The sequence below is a fragment of the Leuciscus leuciscus genome, assembly GCF_965113295.1.
Source record: "Leuciscus leuciscus genome assembly, chromosome: 18".
Taxonomy (NCBI): domain Eukaryota; kingdom Metazoa; phylum Chordata; class Actinopteri; order Cypriniformes; family Leuciscidae; genus Leuciscus; species Leuciscus leuciscus.
In genome coordinates this window covers 25,786,469-25,803,830 of record NC_138742.1, presented here as the reverse complement: position 1 = coordinate 25,803,830, position 17,362 = coordinate 25,786,469, and the positions used below count along the sequence as shown (strand labels likewise).

Sequence of the window (17,362 nt, the reverse complement as noted above, 5' to 3'; positions counted from 1 at the left end):
TGGAGGAGCCAGGATATTTTTTTTAATATAACTCCAATTGTTTTTGACTGAAAGCATAATATCATATACACCAAGGATGATTTGAGGGTGAGTAAATTATGGGATAATTTCAAAAGCTTTAAGGATTTTAATCAAACGATTACTACATAAATATTGTGGCCTGACTGTTTTAGTAAGCAAACTCATGAAGGGGCCCCCATCCGCTAGAAGATATAGTCCCTGACATAACAGAAAGCTGTGATTGGTGAACAGGTGTTTCGCGTCATAGCTGTTCCATATTGTAGAAAATAACACAGCTGCAAGGCCACGCCGACCAATCAGAAGCAAAGACTAGAACGATCCGGTTTATAAACAAAAATATTTGACCAATCAGTTCACCAATCAGAATCAAGTATCACAGAGCGCCTTAATAAAGTTCATTAAATTGACACTTTTTTTGTCGAAGTCCAATAGTGTTTCTTTTTACTCAAATAATGAAACTCCATCAGTAATGAATTAGCCTATTATCATTACCCATTATGACCCAATAAGAGTCTGTACACAATTTGCTCTGTAGCCTAAATAAGTATTGATGCATTTTAAATGGTTTCAGTGGGAGAATCACAGGTGGGTGCAGTTTCCTAGGACAATCTAAAGAAGGTTAAAATATGGCATTTGACATCCCAGGACTGTCAGTGCGCGCGTGCCAATCTTACCTAGATTAACAAAACTCATGACCATGTCCGCGTCGTTCAGAAAGTTGTTGTCCTGAAGTGTCGCGATTGGCGGTCCCTGAGTGGTGAAAACGGGCTTGTATGGGTACGAGAAGCCCTCCTCGTCTCCCTCAGTGGACATGGCATTGTACAGATCCAGCATGAACATCGGCGCGGCGTTGTGCTTGCCGTGGAGGTGCGGCCGCGGCCGGTGCGGCAACCCGAGGATTGACAGGATCTCCCGCTGCATCTCCCGGCGCTCCTGGCTCTTCAAGCGCCGGTGGATGAAACTAGAGTGCACCTCGTTGTCGAGAGTAAAGTTTGTAAAGACCGTGTCCGCCAGGACGCAATATCCCCACACGAGTAACAGAACAAGAGCGCTTAAATCCAGCAATGAAACCATGATGAACTTTCGCGCAGAGTTTCACACAAATAAACGAGCCAATCCAAATAGGTGATGAGTGAAACGCTATCGCTGGTATAATCAGTTATTTTGTTCCCACATCTCGCCCTCTCGAGAACGCTCTCAGATTCATTAACGCGCGTATAACCTGTTGCGTTTCTTCAACCTGCGGACGCACAGAGCGCGATGCGGATTCAGTGCAGATGGCAAACTGGAGGAGGAGCGAAGCGGAGATGCGTAAACTCCGCTAGCAAAACGGAGAGTGGGAGGTATGAGGACGCAGGCGACTGATAACGGCAGGGTTATCTCCGTAGATGCTTGTCTAATGATGCGTGGAGGCCGCTTACGCACTTCATGGATGCCCGTTTTCAGAAATGCACCTGCGGCGACACCATGTTGCCCTGACGCGCGTCTCGCTGCGTAAAGATATTGCAACATGTCAAGGAGAGTGATTTATAATGCTGTTATTAGCTGGAGATCTTGCCTTAGGGTACAGATTACAATCAGAACATCTCAAAAGCAAGGAGTGAACATTGATAAAACACTGGCTGTGAATTATGGGAGGTTTGGTGACCTATGTTTCGAACGACTATTTAACTAAATGTGAAGTTTTTGCTTGAGGAGGTAACCATGGCGTTTTTGGTTATCAGTATGCATTGTTCAGTGCATCGACAAAACACTGGCTTAGAACATTATAGAAGAAGTCGTTTTATTAGTAATCCCCCTCTTGCTGATTTATAAAGCTCAAATATCACAAAAACCCTTTAAACAGTTTTTAAGATGAACTTCAACAGACTGAAATTCCTTGTTACTGAATAATTTGCACGCCTATTACACAACTGCAAGTATACACATGCCTTTGATAGTTTGATCTGAGATGGGAACACCTTTATTCATAAGACACTGGATTTGTGGAGATTAAGATTTTAATTTGAATGACGTCAACTCTTAACATCCCACTGTAGTCAATAACAGACATATATATTAAAAAAAATCCTTAAAAAAAAAAAATTCCTACCTTAAAATGCACATTTTCTATCAATATTTAAATAACCCCGCCTCCACTCACTCACACCAGCTCAGAGATCACACGTTGACCTGATTGGTTACAAGGTAGTTTGTGACTTCAGAAAAAGCATGTAAACAACATTAAACGCTTGATTTTCAACACAGGAGGATTTGAAGCAAAACTTTTGCTTCAAATATTGCCTCTCTGTGACTTTATAATCAGTGTGAAATGGAAATGCATTGTCTATTTTCTAAATGCACATTAGACCTTATTGTGCATAATTCATCAGTGCATAATTATTTTTATTTTATTTATTTTTTACCTCATCAAACCTTGTTTAATCAAAATGTCATACTTGGGCCTTCTGGTAAAAATGGCAGGCTTTTCTAGTGGCATGTGTAAAGGACTTTTCCAATCATTTAGTCTGCTTAAACCCGTGCCTGCAAGCTCGCGTTCACCTGCAAACCTCGTATCTCAACATCAAATCAACAACCAATGCACAGCACCTACATTTTTTTTTTTTGCTTTATCAATAACTCATTACACTTGGATGTGTGTCACATATGGAAGAAAATATTTGTTGCTTCTGTTTCATTACATCTTTAAACTATAACTCTTCATTCAGTGAAGTTCATGAAAACTCCTTTTTTCTTTTTTTCCCCCTAAAACATACACTTCACCAATGGTCTTTGAAGGGCCTTTTGTAAGGGATTCAGATGCTGCTCACCTTTGTTTGACAAATCTGAGTACATTTGAGACATTGTTGAGATCGCTTCTAAGGGTGTGTTCACACTTGAAGTTCGGTTCTCTTGGTTCTTTTGTTCTGGACCCAAAAAAAGAAAATAATAAATTTAGTCCTGGTTCGCTTAGCGTTCAACACTGTCCTTTTTAGCGGCAAGCTAAAGATACAAAACAAAAAACAGCATTTATGATGTGTATTTTGTGACGGAACTTGCCGAACATCCAAAACAATGCTGTGTGCTGGGATAAATGTGTGTAGATATGATGGGAAATTATGGAGCTGACAACTCGTGAAGAGCCTATAAATTGTGTAAAGGAGTCAAATCCCTCCATCACACACACAAACATAATTTCTGATGCCTGTACTGAACTGTGATGGGAAATATTGCGACAATGACGAGAAAAATCAGGTATGGTTGAGCATTCTGTCCTTTTTAAGGTCATATCTTGTGACATTGTGTCCTGTTTTTCGTTTGTTTGTCTTTAGTCCATGTTGCTTTCATATTTCATTCGAACCACACCAGAGTTCGTTTGGAAGTGGACCGAGACCGCTTGTTTGGTGCGCACCAGGGTTCACACATATTCAAATGAACCGCACTAACAGAGCAATCACACCAGAGCCTGAACCTGCCAAGTATGAACACACCCTAACTCTAGAGGAGACACTTGTGATATTTGTGTCTTTTCTCAAGGGGGAAAAATACTGTATGAGACACAGACGGCTAAGCAAAAGTTTCCTTTTAATCTCATTGCTGTTAAAGAGAAAAAATGAAGGTGCTGCTACGGAGAACTCCTTCGTGATTTATATAAATGCTCATAATGACTGATGTATGGACTCAGATGGTGGACAGCTGTTGTGTAAGGGCCAATCCCACATGCCCCTTATGGCTCACCACCTCTTAAACACTCATTTTAATGTGATGCTTCTGAAGCTCACCTGCATGCGCTGTTTATTCTGTCACCCGGCCACAGTAACCTCTCCAGTTAAGAGCCATGTGTACAAGTGTACAGTTGAAGAGATAGGCCTGTTGTTTTCATAACCAGCTTTGCCTTGAGCACAGGTGTCAGGTACACTCATTAAAGTGGATTCAGCGCCAGGGGAACAGGGCGGTCCCAGATGTGAAACAACAGCTGCTTCGATTTAGCTTTCGGGAAGATGGATGGAGAGGAAGTTGCTCTTTGCTTTACGCCCCTTATTGTGTTCATTTCTTATTTAGGAATACTTTCAGTCCTTTGATTTGCAATGAAAATAAATGTGGCTCATCCATCTGCATTGTGTTTTCTTGCGCTCAATATCCGTTTGTACCTCGATCAGTGTTAAATACCTATTAGGAGTAGCCTGAACCATGTCAACAGCGCTTTCCGGTTCCATTAGATGGAATCAGTGAATGGCTGCAGGTGTTTACATTGAGGCAGCGTCTGATTGCGGACTTAAAAGGAAGGGACATGATTTCAGTTAAAACTGTCCTCCATCCCTGTATGTGGGAGCCAGGGCCCCCCGGTCCCCCTCTCGGCCCAACAGAGAGCTGTCATTCTGGGGAAGGACAATAGGAACAGACCCCCCTTTGTTCCAGCTCCGGTGGCCCTTGTGACCGGCACAGTAAACAGCGGGCACAGACTGATTTGCCGGCCTGGATAGCCACACTGAGGAGCTTTTGACCGGGGGAAGTTAAGCAGAACAGCACCCTGATATCTCTCTCTTTCAAGCACAGTCTCTCTCTCACCCTCACTCACCCTCTTGAAAACAGACTTTTATTAGCAGGGAATGTACACAAAAGCCAGCCATTTACGCAAAGGAGATGAGGAAAGATGAAAACAATGCATGAGTGTTTACGCTCATGTTAAAAAGGGCACTGTCACTTATGTTCTGAATAATACTTAAAGGGATAATACATGCACCCAAAAGTGAAAATTCTCTCATAATTTACCCACCCTTATGTCGATACATAGGCCTATGACTTTCTTTCTTCAGATGAACACAAAGTTAACACACATAGCAATCGCAATGGTAATCCATACAAGCCAAGTTTATGGATCAATGTCTTTTTAAACAAAAGTTGATGTGTGTGAGAAAAATAGTAATATTTTAAACTTTTTATACTATAAAGGCCCCGATAAACTTCAAGCAAAATCGAAGGACAAACTGTTGTGATGTAATTGTGAACAAAATCACGCCAAAATGTTCATTTGGAGTTTGCTTCAGTTTAAAACCGCTCCCCAAAGTGAACTTTCTGGAAAAGTTTGCTTCGGCTGGCAAAAACCTTTCACCTATTGGTCTGTGGCGACTGTGTAATAGGTAGGTGTGGTTCTTTGGCTCCTCCTTCTTTGACATCTCATTTCTATTGATCAGGGGTGCGTTTCAGGTACAACAATGCAACTCGCTGCTTCACTACCATAGTATGATGCGTAGCTAGTCTCGACTGTTTCCCGAGACCGTATTGTTGCGAATTGGTCTTTCAACCACATTGGTTAGTGATGTCATGCACGTGGTGGAGTTATAACTACTTTTAATGAATATGTTTGAGATCAAATTAATGCTAGATGTTTTGCTATAATTTATGGACATGGCATCTGAGGTCTTGGCCTATTTCTCATTTTTCTCAGTTATTTTGCCTTGTTTCCATATTCAATCATAGGCTCGTTCTTATGTACTAGAGCTTGACAAACTAAAATACATTAATGACATTTGTGTATGTATTCTAAATAAAAGATACAGATTGTACTGAATGTCAGCTTGCTTATTTCAACATGTCCTGCAAACAAGAAACTGCTTCTAACCACAGGTCGAGAGCTGTCGTTCAGACCACACAACTTTGCGATGCTGTTTGCAAATGTTCGTTAGAACGATGGTTTCGGGAAACACTGACTCATTGAACTATGCTGATAACGACGGAACTTGCGACCATAGTTGGCTAACGATGCTTTTGGGAAATGCACCCCAGTCCTTCGAGGTCAGACGCAAAAAAGTATTGGCACTTGGTTAAAAAGGTATTAGATCTTGCATGTCACTTGACCAAATGCGACATGACAAGTTTGAAAAACATGGCCACAAATGAGATAAGAGCTACAACAGAGGGGATGATTATAATTGAATGATGACTTAAATTAGCTTACATTTCAGTCTATACTTCATAAAAAGCTTCCATAGGGCTTCAGGCCTATACGTTGTTACCATCCACTTTCCATGTATTGAAAACAGATGCTTAGACAGCTGGAAATACATGGGGGTGATTAAATGATGACAATATTTTCATACATTAGACATTCTGTGATTACTTGCCATGTTGTTACACGGCATTTTCCTGACAATACAGGCTTAGCCAATACCCTGATCACATGAAGCAAAAATAATGAAGCTTTCCTGGTTGTTTACACAGTATGGATGACTCACATTGCAACATGTTTTAAAAGCAAGATAAAAAAAGGTCACAGTTCTTCTCAGTCTAAACAAGCTCAAACTGTTGAGTGATGTAAATTTGAGTAATCAAGTGAAGAAAGAAGGACACTTTTTTTCCCACAGTCTTTGCAGTCAAATCTACACTTCCGTTTAAAGGTTTGAGGTCGGTAAGATTTTGTAACGTTTTTGAAATAAGTGTCTTATATGCTCACCAAGGCTGCTTTTATTTGTTAAAAATACATTAAAACAGTATTACAATTTAAAATAACTTTTTTCTGTTTTTTAAAATACCATTTATAGTCTTCAGTGTCACATGATCCTTCAAAAAATCATGCTGATTTGCTGCTTAAGAAACATTTGCTTGTTATTATCCATGTTTAAAAAGGTTATGCCGCTAAATACATTTTACATAATACAATATTTTTTTGCATGATTCTTTGAAGAATACAAAGTTCGAAAGAACGGCATTTATTTGAAATGGGAATCTTTTGTAACATTCTAAACGTCGTTACTGAAGTAGTAATTTCTTTCAAAAAAGCAATTTATTTCAAAACTCTATCCGTTACTTTCACATGTATCTGTCTGTCTGAGTCATAATCATTTTAGCTCTTGCTGTTTGGAGAACGACGCTGAAATCAAAAGATTCCAATTGAAAAGGAAAGAGATTAGAAGATTCTAATGTCTGAAACATACTGACACTCTCCCACCTCAAAGGCCTTCTAAAGCTTCTCTCCTTTTTTTCCTTTTCGCTCGCTCTGTTTGACTCTGGCACCAAGAGTTGGAGACATGGGTCAGAGTAATATTTATTTCGCATGTTGTCTGGTTCAAGGCGGGGGGCGGCCTTTTGAAGGCAGCGGGATGGCAAACAGTGGGGCGGCCCTGTGAAGCATACAGTAAAACTCTTTCAGGGTAAACGGACCTTCAAATGAAGAAGTGAAGATCTGAGGAGGGTCCAGTAGGGCGAGGCACGTTCCTTCACCCGTTATGTCCTGTCTAGATTTTCGGGACACCCTGTGTGTGAGTACCCGGCATCACGGCAGGCTGTTAAAACACTGGCGGCCAGGTGGGACTGAGCAATAGCAAAGAGGCCGCGCGAACATATGAGACACAGCTGTGAAAAGGGGAAGCAAGAAAAAAGAAAACGCGGCTTCAGATCTCTGTCCTTTCTCACATGCAACAAATGTAGCACTGCATTTCTGCCGTGTGTTTTACATATTTGTGCAAGATGGCCACTCAGGCAGCTGTTGAAAAGCTTGGGAAGATTCTTGTTTCCGCTCATGTGTTTGTATGTTATGGCATTAGATCTCTGATCTTTAGATTTGACAAAACGATTTGAACTTTGTATAGACTTGTTCTTGTTCCTGCACTTTTATGGCTTTCTGGCCTACATTCTAACTTTGTTTTGCATACTTTAAACATTGCTGACTCCTTATATGACCGCTTTATGCTTACGATATGTTCCTCGTTTGCGATGGTTTTTGAAAGCATTTGCCAAATTAATAAATGTAAGAGTAAATAATCAATCAGCCAATTAATTGTCCTTGTTACACCCAACACAATCTCATGGCAATTGCATTTTGTCGAATTGGTGGCTAATTCGTACAATTATGCCTTTGTGACGGGTGTGTTTTGGGGTGGACCTTCATGCTTTCTTTTTTTCTAATAATCTTATAATTTTGCACGATTCACATCATGCGAATTCATACCAAATCTCCACCACGTTTTCCCCTGAGATCAGGTTGTTACTCCCTAAAGACTGAAACTATGCTAAAACTATGTTCATGTTCAGAATGGCACACTATAGCCCAGTGACAAACCTAGAACAAAAGGTGCTCAAGAAGGCAACGCGATGCATTAAGAAACAGTGGGTGAAACATTTTGAAGACACTAAATTATACTTCTGTCTTCTGGGAAGCTTCTAATGGTCAGTACTAAACAAGAAAAAATCCTCATCCTTTTCAGGAATTTATCCTTTTCTTTTGTTAAGTGAATTGATTTAATAAATAAAACATTTTTAATATTTGCAGAAAGAATATTGGTTAACTGTAAGTTGATTTAGTGCAAATAACATTACATTGTATGTAATATACAATTTTACTGTCAAATGCATAGTTTTTGAAAGTAAAATATATGAATTACCATAGAATTCACAGTGAAAAACAGTAAAAAGTTATTCCTGTAATCACATGATTACATTTAATTTAAATAGTTTTGTTCCCTCTTATTATGTTATCAGTAATGTAGAGTACAGTAGGGTGTTTTGAGTTACATTTTCTGGTATTTAGTTTTTTAGTGCCGTGTGTTACCCTGATGTTGTTTGAATTGTGAGAGTGAACCTGTTCACCATCTATGAGTATTGGTCATGTTTTTTGGAAAGGCCACTTACGATGAGCTCTGATTCATCATGTGTCTTTCTACCACCTTTTATTTATTTTATTTTTTTTGTGGTTATCAGTAAGCTTAAAGGTAAAAGGCAGATTTTAGTATAGTTCAAGAGGACATATTAACATTATATGACTTAATGACTTATATAAATAACTGAATGAAATATAAAGTTAAAAGTTTGTAAGTAATATGTTCAGGCATCCCATAATAGTGGAAACATTGTCACAGTATTTGTATGGTGAATTTCTGGAAACCACAGCTGCTACACTGTAAAACATTTCTAACCCTCCCAAATCAAAAATTTCAAGTGACCGATAACATCTACATTTTTCAATTGGCCCAAGTGAAATTCTTGTTGCAATAGTCTGTTAACATTGGCTCAATGAGAAATAATACGTCAGACTAATTGAAAAATTTAGATGTTATCGGTCACTTGAAATTTTTGACTTGGGGATGTAATTTTTTTTTACAGTGAACAGTATGAACAGTATTTATAATCCCTCTTATTCTGCTAAAATTAAAGTTTTGCTAATTCTGTAAGGTGCATGTAAACTTGACCGCAACCACTGTTAGGGGTAACGCATTACAAGTAACGTGAGTTGCATAATCAGATTACCTTTTTCAAGTAACTATTAAAGTAACGCATTTCTGAATTACTTTTCCAAATAAATAACCTAAGAAACTGTTTCTCCATGTACTGACTGACAGCTCTCCTGTCCTCATGTTGAGTGAAATCAGGAGTAAGTGCAGAAGTGCTGTGCGTGAACATGACGGCTATTGTAGTTCTAGGCGAAAAACATGTGACAAAAGAAGTATGACCAATTTCACAGTTCTCATAAAAGTGTAGGCAAAAATTACCCGGATGACCTACTACTTCTGGTGAGATTCTGAAGTGTGCATACGATGAACACTTTACAATCCCATGAGGCCACAGGAGAAGATTTGTGAATGGCAGTGAAGCGACGCAACTGACGCTGGCAGATCACATGATCATGACAACATGGCGAATGTAGTACGTCTGGATTACATTTAGCCTATACTGCACACACTCATATAGAACATACATTTTTAGTGGTCGTGAAGTAATTACTTGTTCAAAGTAAGTACCTACTTAAAAGAGAATGTGATTTCGGATACAGCCGGACTGTTGAACCTTCTTTTCCTGCGTCCTATTCTTCTGCAATCCGGAATGGCAGCACAGTTGAAAGTTTGAGAGGCGCCCTCTACTGTACAGAAAAAAAAAAAAAAAAAAAAAAGGCTATTAAAAAACAAGCATTCCCAGGTTACGCAATATTTACTTTTTTAAGGTTGTAAAGCAATATTGTAACGCATTAGACTACTTTTAAAAGTAACTCCCCCCCAACACTGACCGCAACTATACATACTATATACAGTCAGTGTAAACAGAGGGTTAGTAAGCTACTCAGCCAAGGACCGAATGAGCTGCACAGCCTTCATCACTAAAGACAAAGCCCTCCTACATTCTTCATCTCATCACCCTGTGAGGTTATGCAGAGCTGTCCATTACTGCCAGGGCCAATCAGTCACTTCCTCCTTTGGGATGCTTCTCTGGGTCCCATTAACAGGCAAAGGGCAGATGTGAAAGAGATGAAGCAGTGGAGGGGTATGTGCCAAATGAGAAGGAGAGAGGCAGAGCCGAGGCAGCTCTGTTTTCTATTTGTGGGGATTAGACTGACAGATCTGTATTTGGTTTCGGAGGGGCCTCTGGTTTCAGCTAATCCTCATCACCTGCACCCCCCCTCCCTTCAAGAAGTCTCCAACTCCCCCTTCTCCGGCCTTATAACCCTGCACTTCGGCCCAATAAAGCAAACACTCACCCCGAGACACAAGCCTCACACTACGTGAGGTTGACTACAACCTCAGCCCAAAGGAAGAGAGATAGTCTGCCTCTTTGTACCTTTTCACAATCTATTAGAGCAGGCTGTGAGGTGTTGCTGTGTTGGTTTTGGAGAGATAGCAATTATCTGCAGATTAAACTCAAGTGTTACGGAAACTGCTTGTCAATGTCACTCAAGAAAAGAGGGAAAGATGTCCAGATGGAGAATGGAGGTTTTCAGGTCAGGTCAGGGGCAAGGACCTTCTGTCCTTCTTAGTCTCACAATTTTTTCACACATTGTCAACAAGATCAGATCCCTCTCTTGACGACCTAATTAACATTTAAATTCTGATATTCATTTCAGACTAGCTTTATACATCGCTCAGCATCAGCATAACTAGCAGCCATATTTCAAAGAATAGATCAAAATATATTTTTAGATGAACTATTGCTAACATAAACATATTTTTTTTAAACTTGTAGATAATATGAAAGTGTATTTAAAGAGAGTACACTTTCATGACTCTTTAACACACCTAAGTACTTTTTTTAAACTTTGTGATAATTTCAAATCAAATGTTTCACTTTAGAGAACATTTTACATAATGTTGTTTTTATTAGTTTTTTATTGCATCTTTTTATCAATATTTCAACCATAAACAACCTAAGCAAAAATCAACCAAACAAAGAAAGCCTTGCAATTACAGTGCAAATAAATAATAATATATTTTTTTTAAAGAAACAAGAGCATTATAATATACCAAACCTCAAATTATTACTTAAAGAAACATCAACATCAAATTATAGTGTCCAGACCTGTTGCAAATATTCAGTTGAACAGACAGTAACACATGTTAGAAATTACATCAACATGTTTTAATGTCTGTTGTCCTGCTTTAAAGAAGTACACTTATTTTGTGTTGACTAACATAAAGTACAAGTAGGCCTACTTGATTATTATAATTTTAAGTTATAGTTAAATATATTTAGTTAGGCCAACTTCGTCATTACAAATAGCCTATGCAATCACAAATATGTGTAAATTACATGACATACAAGTTTCAACATGACAGAACATTTCGCCAGTACACTTTAACCATATTTTTAAAGACAATGGAATAAATTATGAATAAATAGGCCCTATTCTGTATAATAATGTAACTTAGGCCTACTACTCTGCTTTAAGTCCTATGAGTCAGAAACATTTTAGTTCAGCTAACTGCATTTAATATTAACTATAATACATTTTAAATTAATTGCAATTAACATACACTTAAGGGTCTGAAAACATTAGATATGTAGTACACACTTGAGTATGCTATGCAAGTTAGGCCTATTGTTTTCGTAATATTAAGCAGTGTACTTTTTCACACTTCTTGATGTTCTTGCCTGCACTGTTTCCTCCACATGACTTTCTTTCCTCTGTGGAACACAAAAGATGAAATTTTAAAGAATACATGAGGTTTTATTTTTGTCGCTAGTGCGTTCCGCTATTCAAACCTGAGAGAATCCTTACAAGCGCGCGGCAGATATGCGCAGGCGCGCGCACAGCCGTTATCTGCTCACAGCTGACGTGTTGATTAGAAGATTGTTTTAACAAAATACATACTAAAAACCCGACTAGCATATTCAGTGGTTTTATCTTCGATTATTTGATCACTTAGCCGTTAATATCCATAAAAGTGATACCAATTCCTACGGCTTATTGAGAGCTTCATCACTTGTTCTGACGCTAATCCGCTAACGTTAACTCGCTCCAAACGCTAAACTGTTTTCCACTTACAAACAAACAACAGCTACAACTGCAGCTAACGCAAAACAATTGTAATTATTTCGACTGCATTTGAGATAACTTACTTCCTTTAGATGGCTGAGCAGTTTGCTGAGGTAGATCGTTTACGAGAGACGCTGCTCGAGGGTCTGGAAATGGCTGACAAACGCCAGAAGGACATCAGCAGGTGAGCTGAGACCACGAGCAGAAATATGATGTTTTAATACTGATTTTAAAGTTTGTCAGCGTCATAATTGAATATAAATCCCCCTCCCCATTCACAGAGAGGATGTTTTGTCGCGCATTGAGAATGTCATTCAGACGATAGTCATCAGTGTGTCTAAAGGTGAAGCTCCTATGCTGAAAGTGATGAACAGATCCAGCTGGACCAATGTCAGGTGTGTGTGTGTGTGTGTGTGTGTGTGTGTGTGTGTGCCTAATGTTTATTTACACAGCCTAATTAAGATATGCAGGACTTTATTTAAATAGGTTTGTTTATATCCTATCTATCTATCTATCTATCTATCTATCTATCTATCTATCTAACATTATCTATCTATCTATCTATCTAATATCTGACTGTCTTGCTGGTTGTAGTACTTAATCTGAACCTTCAACCTTTCAAATAAAGTAACTTCCCGACTCTAAATAGCTGTAATTTAATGATAGGATGAACTCTCTCTCTCTCTCTCTCTCTCTCTCTCTCTCTCTCTCTCTCTCTCTCTCTCTCTCTCTCTCTCTCTCTCTCTCTCATACACACTTGCAATCCTCTGAAGAGGTTTTCACTGTGCACAGTGTAATAGCTCTTGTGCAGAACAAAGAAAACTGTCTGGTCAGATCTACATCAAACCTCCCTAAAGCTTAAAGCCCGTTTCATCTGGGCCCCTCTAAGGCCAGGGTCCTGACAACTTGGAGAACGACTAGGCTTTTGGCTTACTGCTGTTATAAAGGTATCCTTCATGCTAGCAAAATGACTGATAGTTTTAATAGCAGATATGAGAATGAAAAATTTAAGTGAATAATTTCATCCCCCACAACAATAAAACCTCTCAGTACTTAGATTTCCCAGAGCAACATTTGGTTATGATCATCATAAGATTTCTCAGATGAGACATGGAGATGTTTTTCCCCAAAACATTTCACCCGCACACCCAGACATGAAGTATCTCCTGAAGTCATCTTCATTTCTTGTGCATATTTCAGGGCATGTTATGACTTTCTGCATATTAGTCAACAAAAAAACCGAATAAAGACAAAAGAAAACGGAAATGAGTAAAAGCGATGTTGGTTTTATTCTCAGATTTCAGAAGTCTGTTGGTTTGGTACTGAAGGCAGATGTCTCTCTGACAACTCTCCGATGTGACTGCCCTTCATCAGCCACCAAGTTTGGTGAGATCACCCTGGGTTTCTTGCTTTGCATATTACAGATAATAAAATAGTAATTATCATCCAAATATACAAATCTATTTTTGACACTGACAAGGACATATCCAAACTTTCAATTATTAAACTGGGGAGTGTAATTAATCCCATAATTTTTTTTTTTTTTGACATACATTTTCTGCCTGTGGGACAATAAAAATCCCCATAGACTTGCAGTTATGCAGGGAACTAAGCCATATAGAGACCAGAATATCATAGAGGCTCTCTTGACTTGGGCTAGTAATAACAAATCCACAACATCCTAGCAACTGCATACACTGTAAAAAAAAAAAAAGAAGAAAAAAAAAGATTTATATATATATATATATATATATATATATATGTGATCAATAAGTTATGACAACATATTTTTTACATTGCTTTAACTCATCAAAAAAGTTAGAGTATATGTGAGACATATATATGTTATAAGTCAGAATTGCGAGATATAAACTCACAATTGTGAGAAATAAACTCGCAATTGACTTTTTTCTCGCAATTGCGAATTTATATCTCGCAATTCTGACATCTTTTCTCAGAATTGTGAGATATAAACTCGCAATTGCGAGTTATGAAGTTATAAAGTCCTAGTTAAAAAGACAGACTTTTTTTCCTCAGAATTGCGAGGTTATATCTCACAATTCTGATTTTATATCTCCCAATTGCGTATTACAAATTTAGATTTGCGAGACATAAACCTGCAGTTATGAGGAAAAAAAGTAAGAATTGCAAGTTTATTTCTCGCAATTGCAAGTTTATATCTCACAATTCTGACTTTATAACAAGCAAATACGACTTTATATCACGCAATTTTGAGATAAAAAGTCAGAATTGTGAGATAAAAAGTCGCAATTACCTTTTAAATGTTTTATTCTATGGTGGAAACAAGCTTTCATACCATATAGCACATTGAATTGTGGAAAAATTCTATATTCTATTTTAACAAGAAATGACTGTTTCTGGCATGTTCCTGTTTTACAGCCCTGATTCTGAAGCTCTTGTCTGTTATTTACAAACTTGTACAAAGTGACTCCTATGCTACTAAAAGGTAAGTGATAGCCATGTCAACACAGAACATGTCCACAAACTCTACAAGTTAAAATATGGTTAAAACTTTTCACCTTCACAAGATCATTTTACATGCTCTTGTGTCGAGACAGATATATTTGGAAAAGTGCGAAAAAAAATCCATGTTCCATGCGTGTATGCATAAAAATGATAAAAGTAAAATGGTGTTTCAGCATGTCGTACTGCAGGACTATATTTTGGCAAGTTTGGCCTTTAAGATATTACCTGTTTCATGTCTAAATATTTAACATTTTTATCAGCTTTTGCAGACCGTTTCATTCAAACCACCTGTGGATATTAGTGATGATGTGATTATAAATCAGCAAACAGCGTCATAAATCATCTGATATAGGGAGCAGGTGGAACCTTTGATTTTTTTTATGACGTGATTTGTCAAGTGCACCTGTGCACTGAAATGTTTTCTCTTCGATGGGTCAGGGACATATACTATAATGACGTGCAGCTGTTTGGCTCACAGAGGACCTTGGATTTCATCGTGGATGACGTTTCGTGCTTGCTGAAGGTTCCTCGTAGGAGTCTACATGTTGTATGTGCATATGGCTCTAGTGTGTAGTATAGACTTTTTATACACACACAAAAGCAAAACAAATAAAGTGATTGTCATGTATTATTTAAGGCATCATTTGCATAGGTTGACCTTTGCATATCCACTAAAGAGAATGTAAATAATTTCTTTTAATAATCCTCGCAGCTTGCAACATCCAAAGGCTTCATCTCAGGTGATCTGTGTTATTTGGAGGAAGATGGCACAAAGGTGGACTGCAATTCCAGCTCCGCAGTGAGTCCAGATCGCCAGCCAACCTTTCTGTAAAGCTCACTTAATGTGCACTGTATGCCAGAGCATGATTTATATAATCTCCTTCTGCCCAAAGCCATTCATCTGTAATTCGACTGGCAACTTTCGACTTGGCAACCTAGAGCGTATCTGTCAAACATTCACATCTGTATAACTCAAATGCTGTTCCACTTGACCACTGGTCTGACACACCATTCTCAATCTACTCAGTCATTTTGTCTCTCTGAAGTTTTGTCCATACTATTTTTGCTGTGAAATGATTTTAAATGTTTTCATAATTCTGTCCCCCCCCCCAGGCTACCCCTGTGTCCTCCAATGTGAATGGCATCAGAAGTATCCTTCCTGTTCTCTTAAACCATGTAAAAGGAACACCACCATAATCCCTTGCCAGGTCAAGTCAAGTCACCTTTATTTATATAGCGCTTCATGCAATACAGAATAGCTTTCAAAATAGCTTCACATCAATAAACAGGAAAATAACAGAATCAATGATGCAATCTACATCAAATATGAGACAAATTCAAATTCTGCTGTAAAGCAACTTTTAAAAAGATAATAGTGTCATTATTCAGCTTGAGCCAGGTCAATTTTGGTTCATTCAGTTGATGGTGCAAAATTCGTCAGTTATGAAATTAATTCAACTCAGCTATAAGTAACTCTACAGAGGACAATAGTATCAAGTTTTCTCTTCAAGCACATTTCTACTGCCTCAAGTGCAGCCCAAAGTGCTGTACAAAGCCATCAATAAAACCAAAAACAGAATACAAAACACAACAACATAAAATTAATATTTAGTTCTCTCCTGGGTCAGAGTCAAACGGCAAGCTATAAAAGTGTTTCTTCAAAGCCGTTTTAAAAGAGGGCAAAGTGGGGACGGAGCGGATGGCAAGCGGCAAGTTATTCCATATCCTAGGACCGGCTATCGAAAAGGCACGATCACCTTTTCGCTTTAGTCGGGAGTGCGGTACCTGGAGCAATAATTTATCTGCTGATCTCAGATTCTTTACTGGCTGGTGCGGAATAATAAGATCTGACAGATAGGAGGGCGCGAGACCATTTAAAATAAATAAAAAATACTAGGTCGATCCGAAATCTGATAGGTAGCCATTGAATGGATGTTAGAATCGGGGTAATTCTGTCCTTCTTTCTCATCCCGGTCAATAGTCTAGCAGAGGAATTTTGAACCAGCTGCAATCGATTCACCAATGACTGAGAGAGTCCTTAATACTCCACATTACAATAGTCCAGTCTGGATGATATAAAAGCATGGATGTTCGTCTCCAAATCTCTAAATGAGAGCATAGGTTTCATTTGAGCTATTCATCTTAAGTAGTAGAAACTAGTTCTCACCACAGCACTAACTTGTTTTGCAAAATTCAATTCAGAGTTAAAAAATACACCCAGATTTTTTGTGCAGGGGTGATTGTGAACATTTCTGGAGAGTGGCCCCAAGTATATAGAGATAAGTGGTGAAGAGCTAAGAGGGCCAAAAACAACAACATCAGTTTTGCTCTCATTTAAGTGGAGAAAATTCGTAGCCATCCAGCACTTTACATCATCGAGACACTTAACAAGGTTGGAACAGGACTTATCAAGTGGATGTAGTGGGACATACAATTGAGTGTCGTCAGCATAACAGTGGTATGTGATCTCATATGTCCTGAAAATAGATTATTAATAATTAATAATTAAATTAAATTAAGGCGGAATTAAATCATAAGACTTTTGGAGATCCTTTCTGACCTATGCTAAGTGCCTCATGGTTGTGCTGCCCAGTGATGTGTGGGATCTTTTAAATCACAGAAATTATTCACATTGAT

At 38.4% G+C, this 17,362-nt stretch overlaps 2 protein-coding genes across 2 annotated transcripts in view; one reads left to right on the top strand and one right to left on the bottom strand.

The window, feature by feature from the left end:
- The window catches only part of bmp7b (bone morphogenetic protein 7b), a 68,277-nt gene extending 66,838 nt beyond the window's left edge, over positions 1 to 1,439 (bottom strand). The window contains exon 1 of the mRNA XM_082145191.1: positions 696 to 1,439. Coding sequence (XP_082001317.1) covers positions 696 to 1,095 — 400 coding nt within the window. The 5' untranslated portion in view covers positions 1,096 to 1,439. The remainder of the gene's footprint in view (positions 1 to 695) is intronic.
- Positions 1 to 17,362, top strand: part of spo11 (SPO11 initiator of meiotic double stranded breaks) — a 40,096-nt gene that overhangs the window by 9,371 nt on the left and 13,363 nt on the right. The window contains exons 2-8 of the mRNA XM_082145216.1: positions 12,331 to 12,422; positions 12,520 to 12,633; positions 13,536 to 13,624; positions 14,639 to 14,705; positions 15,164 to 15,272; positions 15,438 to 15,524; positions 15,839 to 15,875. Coding sequence (XP_082001342.1) covers positions 12,331 to 12,422; positions 12,520 to 12,633; positions 13,536 to 13,624; positions 14,639 to 14,705; positions 15,164 to 15,272; positions 15,438 to 15,524; positions 15,839 to 15,875 — 595 coding nt within the window. The remainder of the gene's footprint in view (positions 1 to 12,330; positions 12,423 to 12,519; positions 12,634 to 13,535; positions 13,625 to 14,638; positions 14,706 to 15,163; positions 15,273 to 15,437; positions 15,525 to 15,838; positions 15,876 to 17,362) is intronic.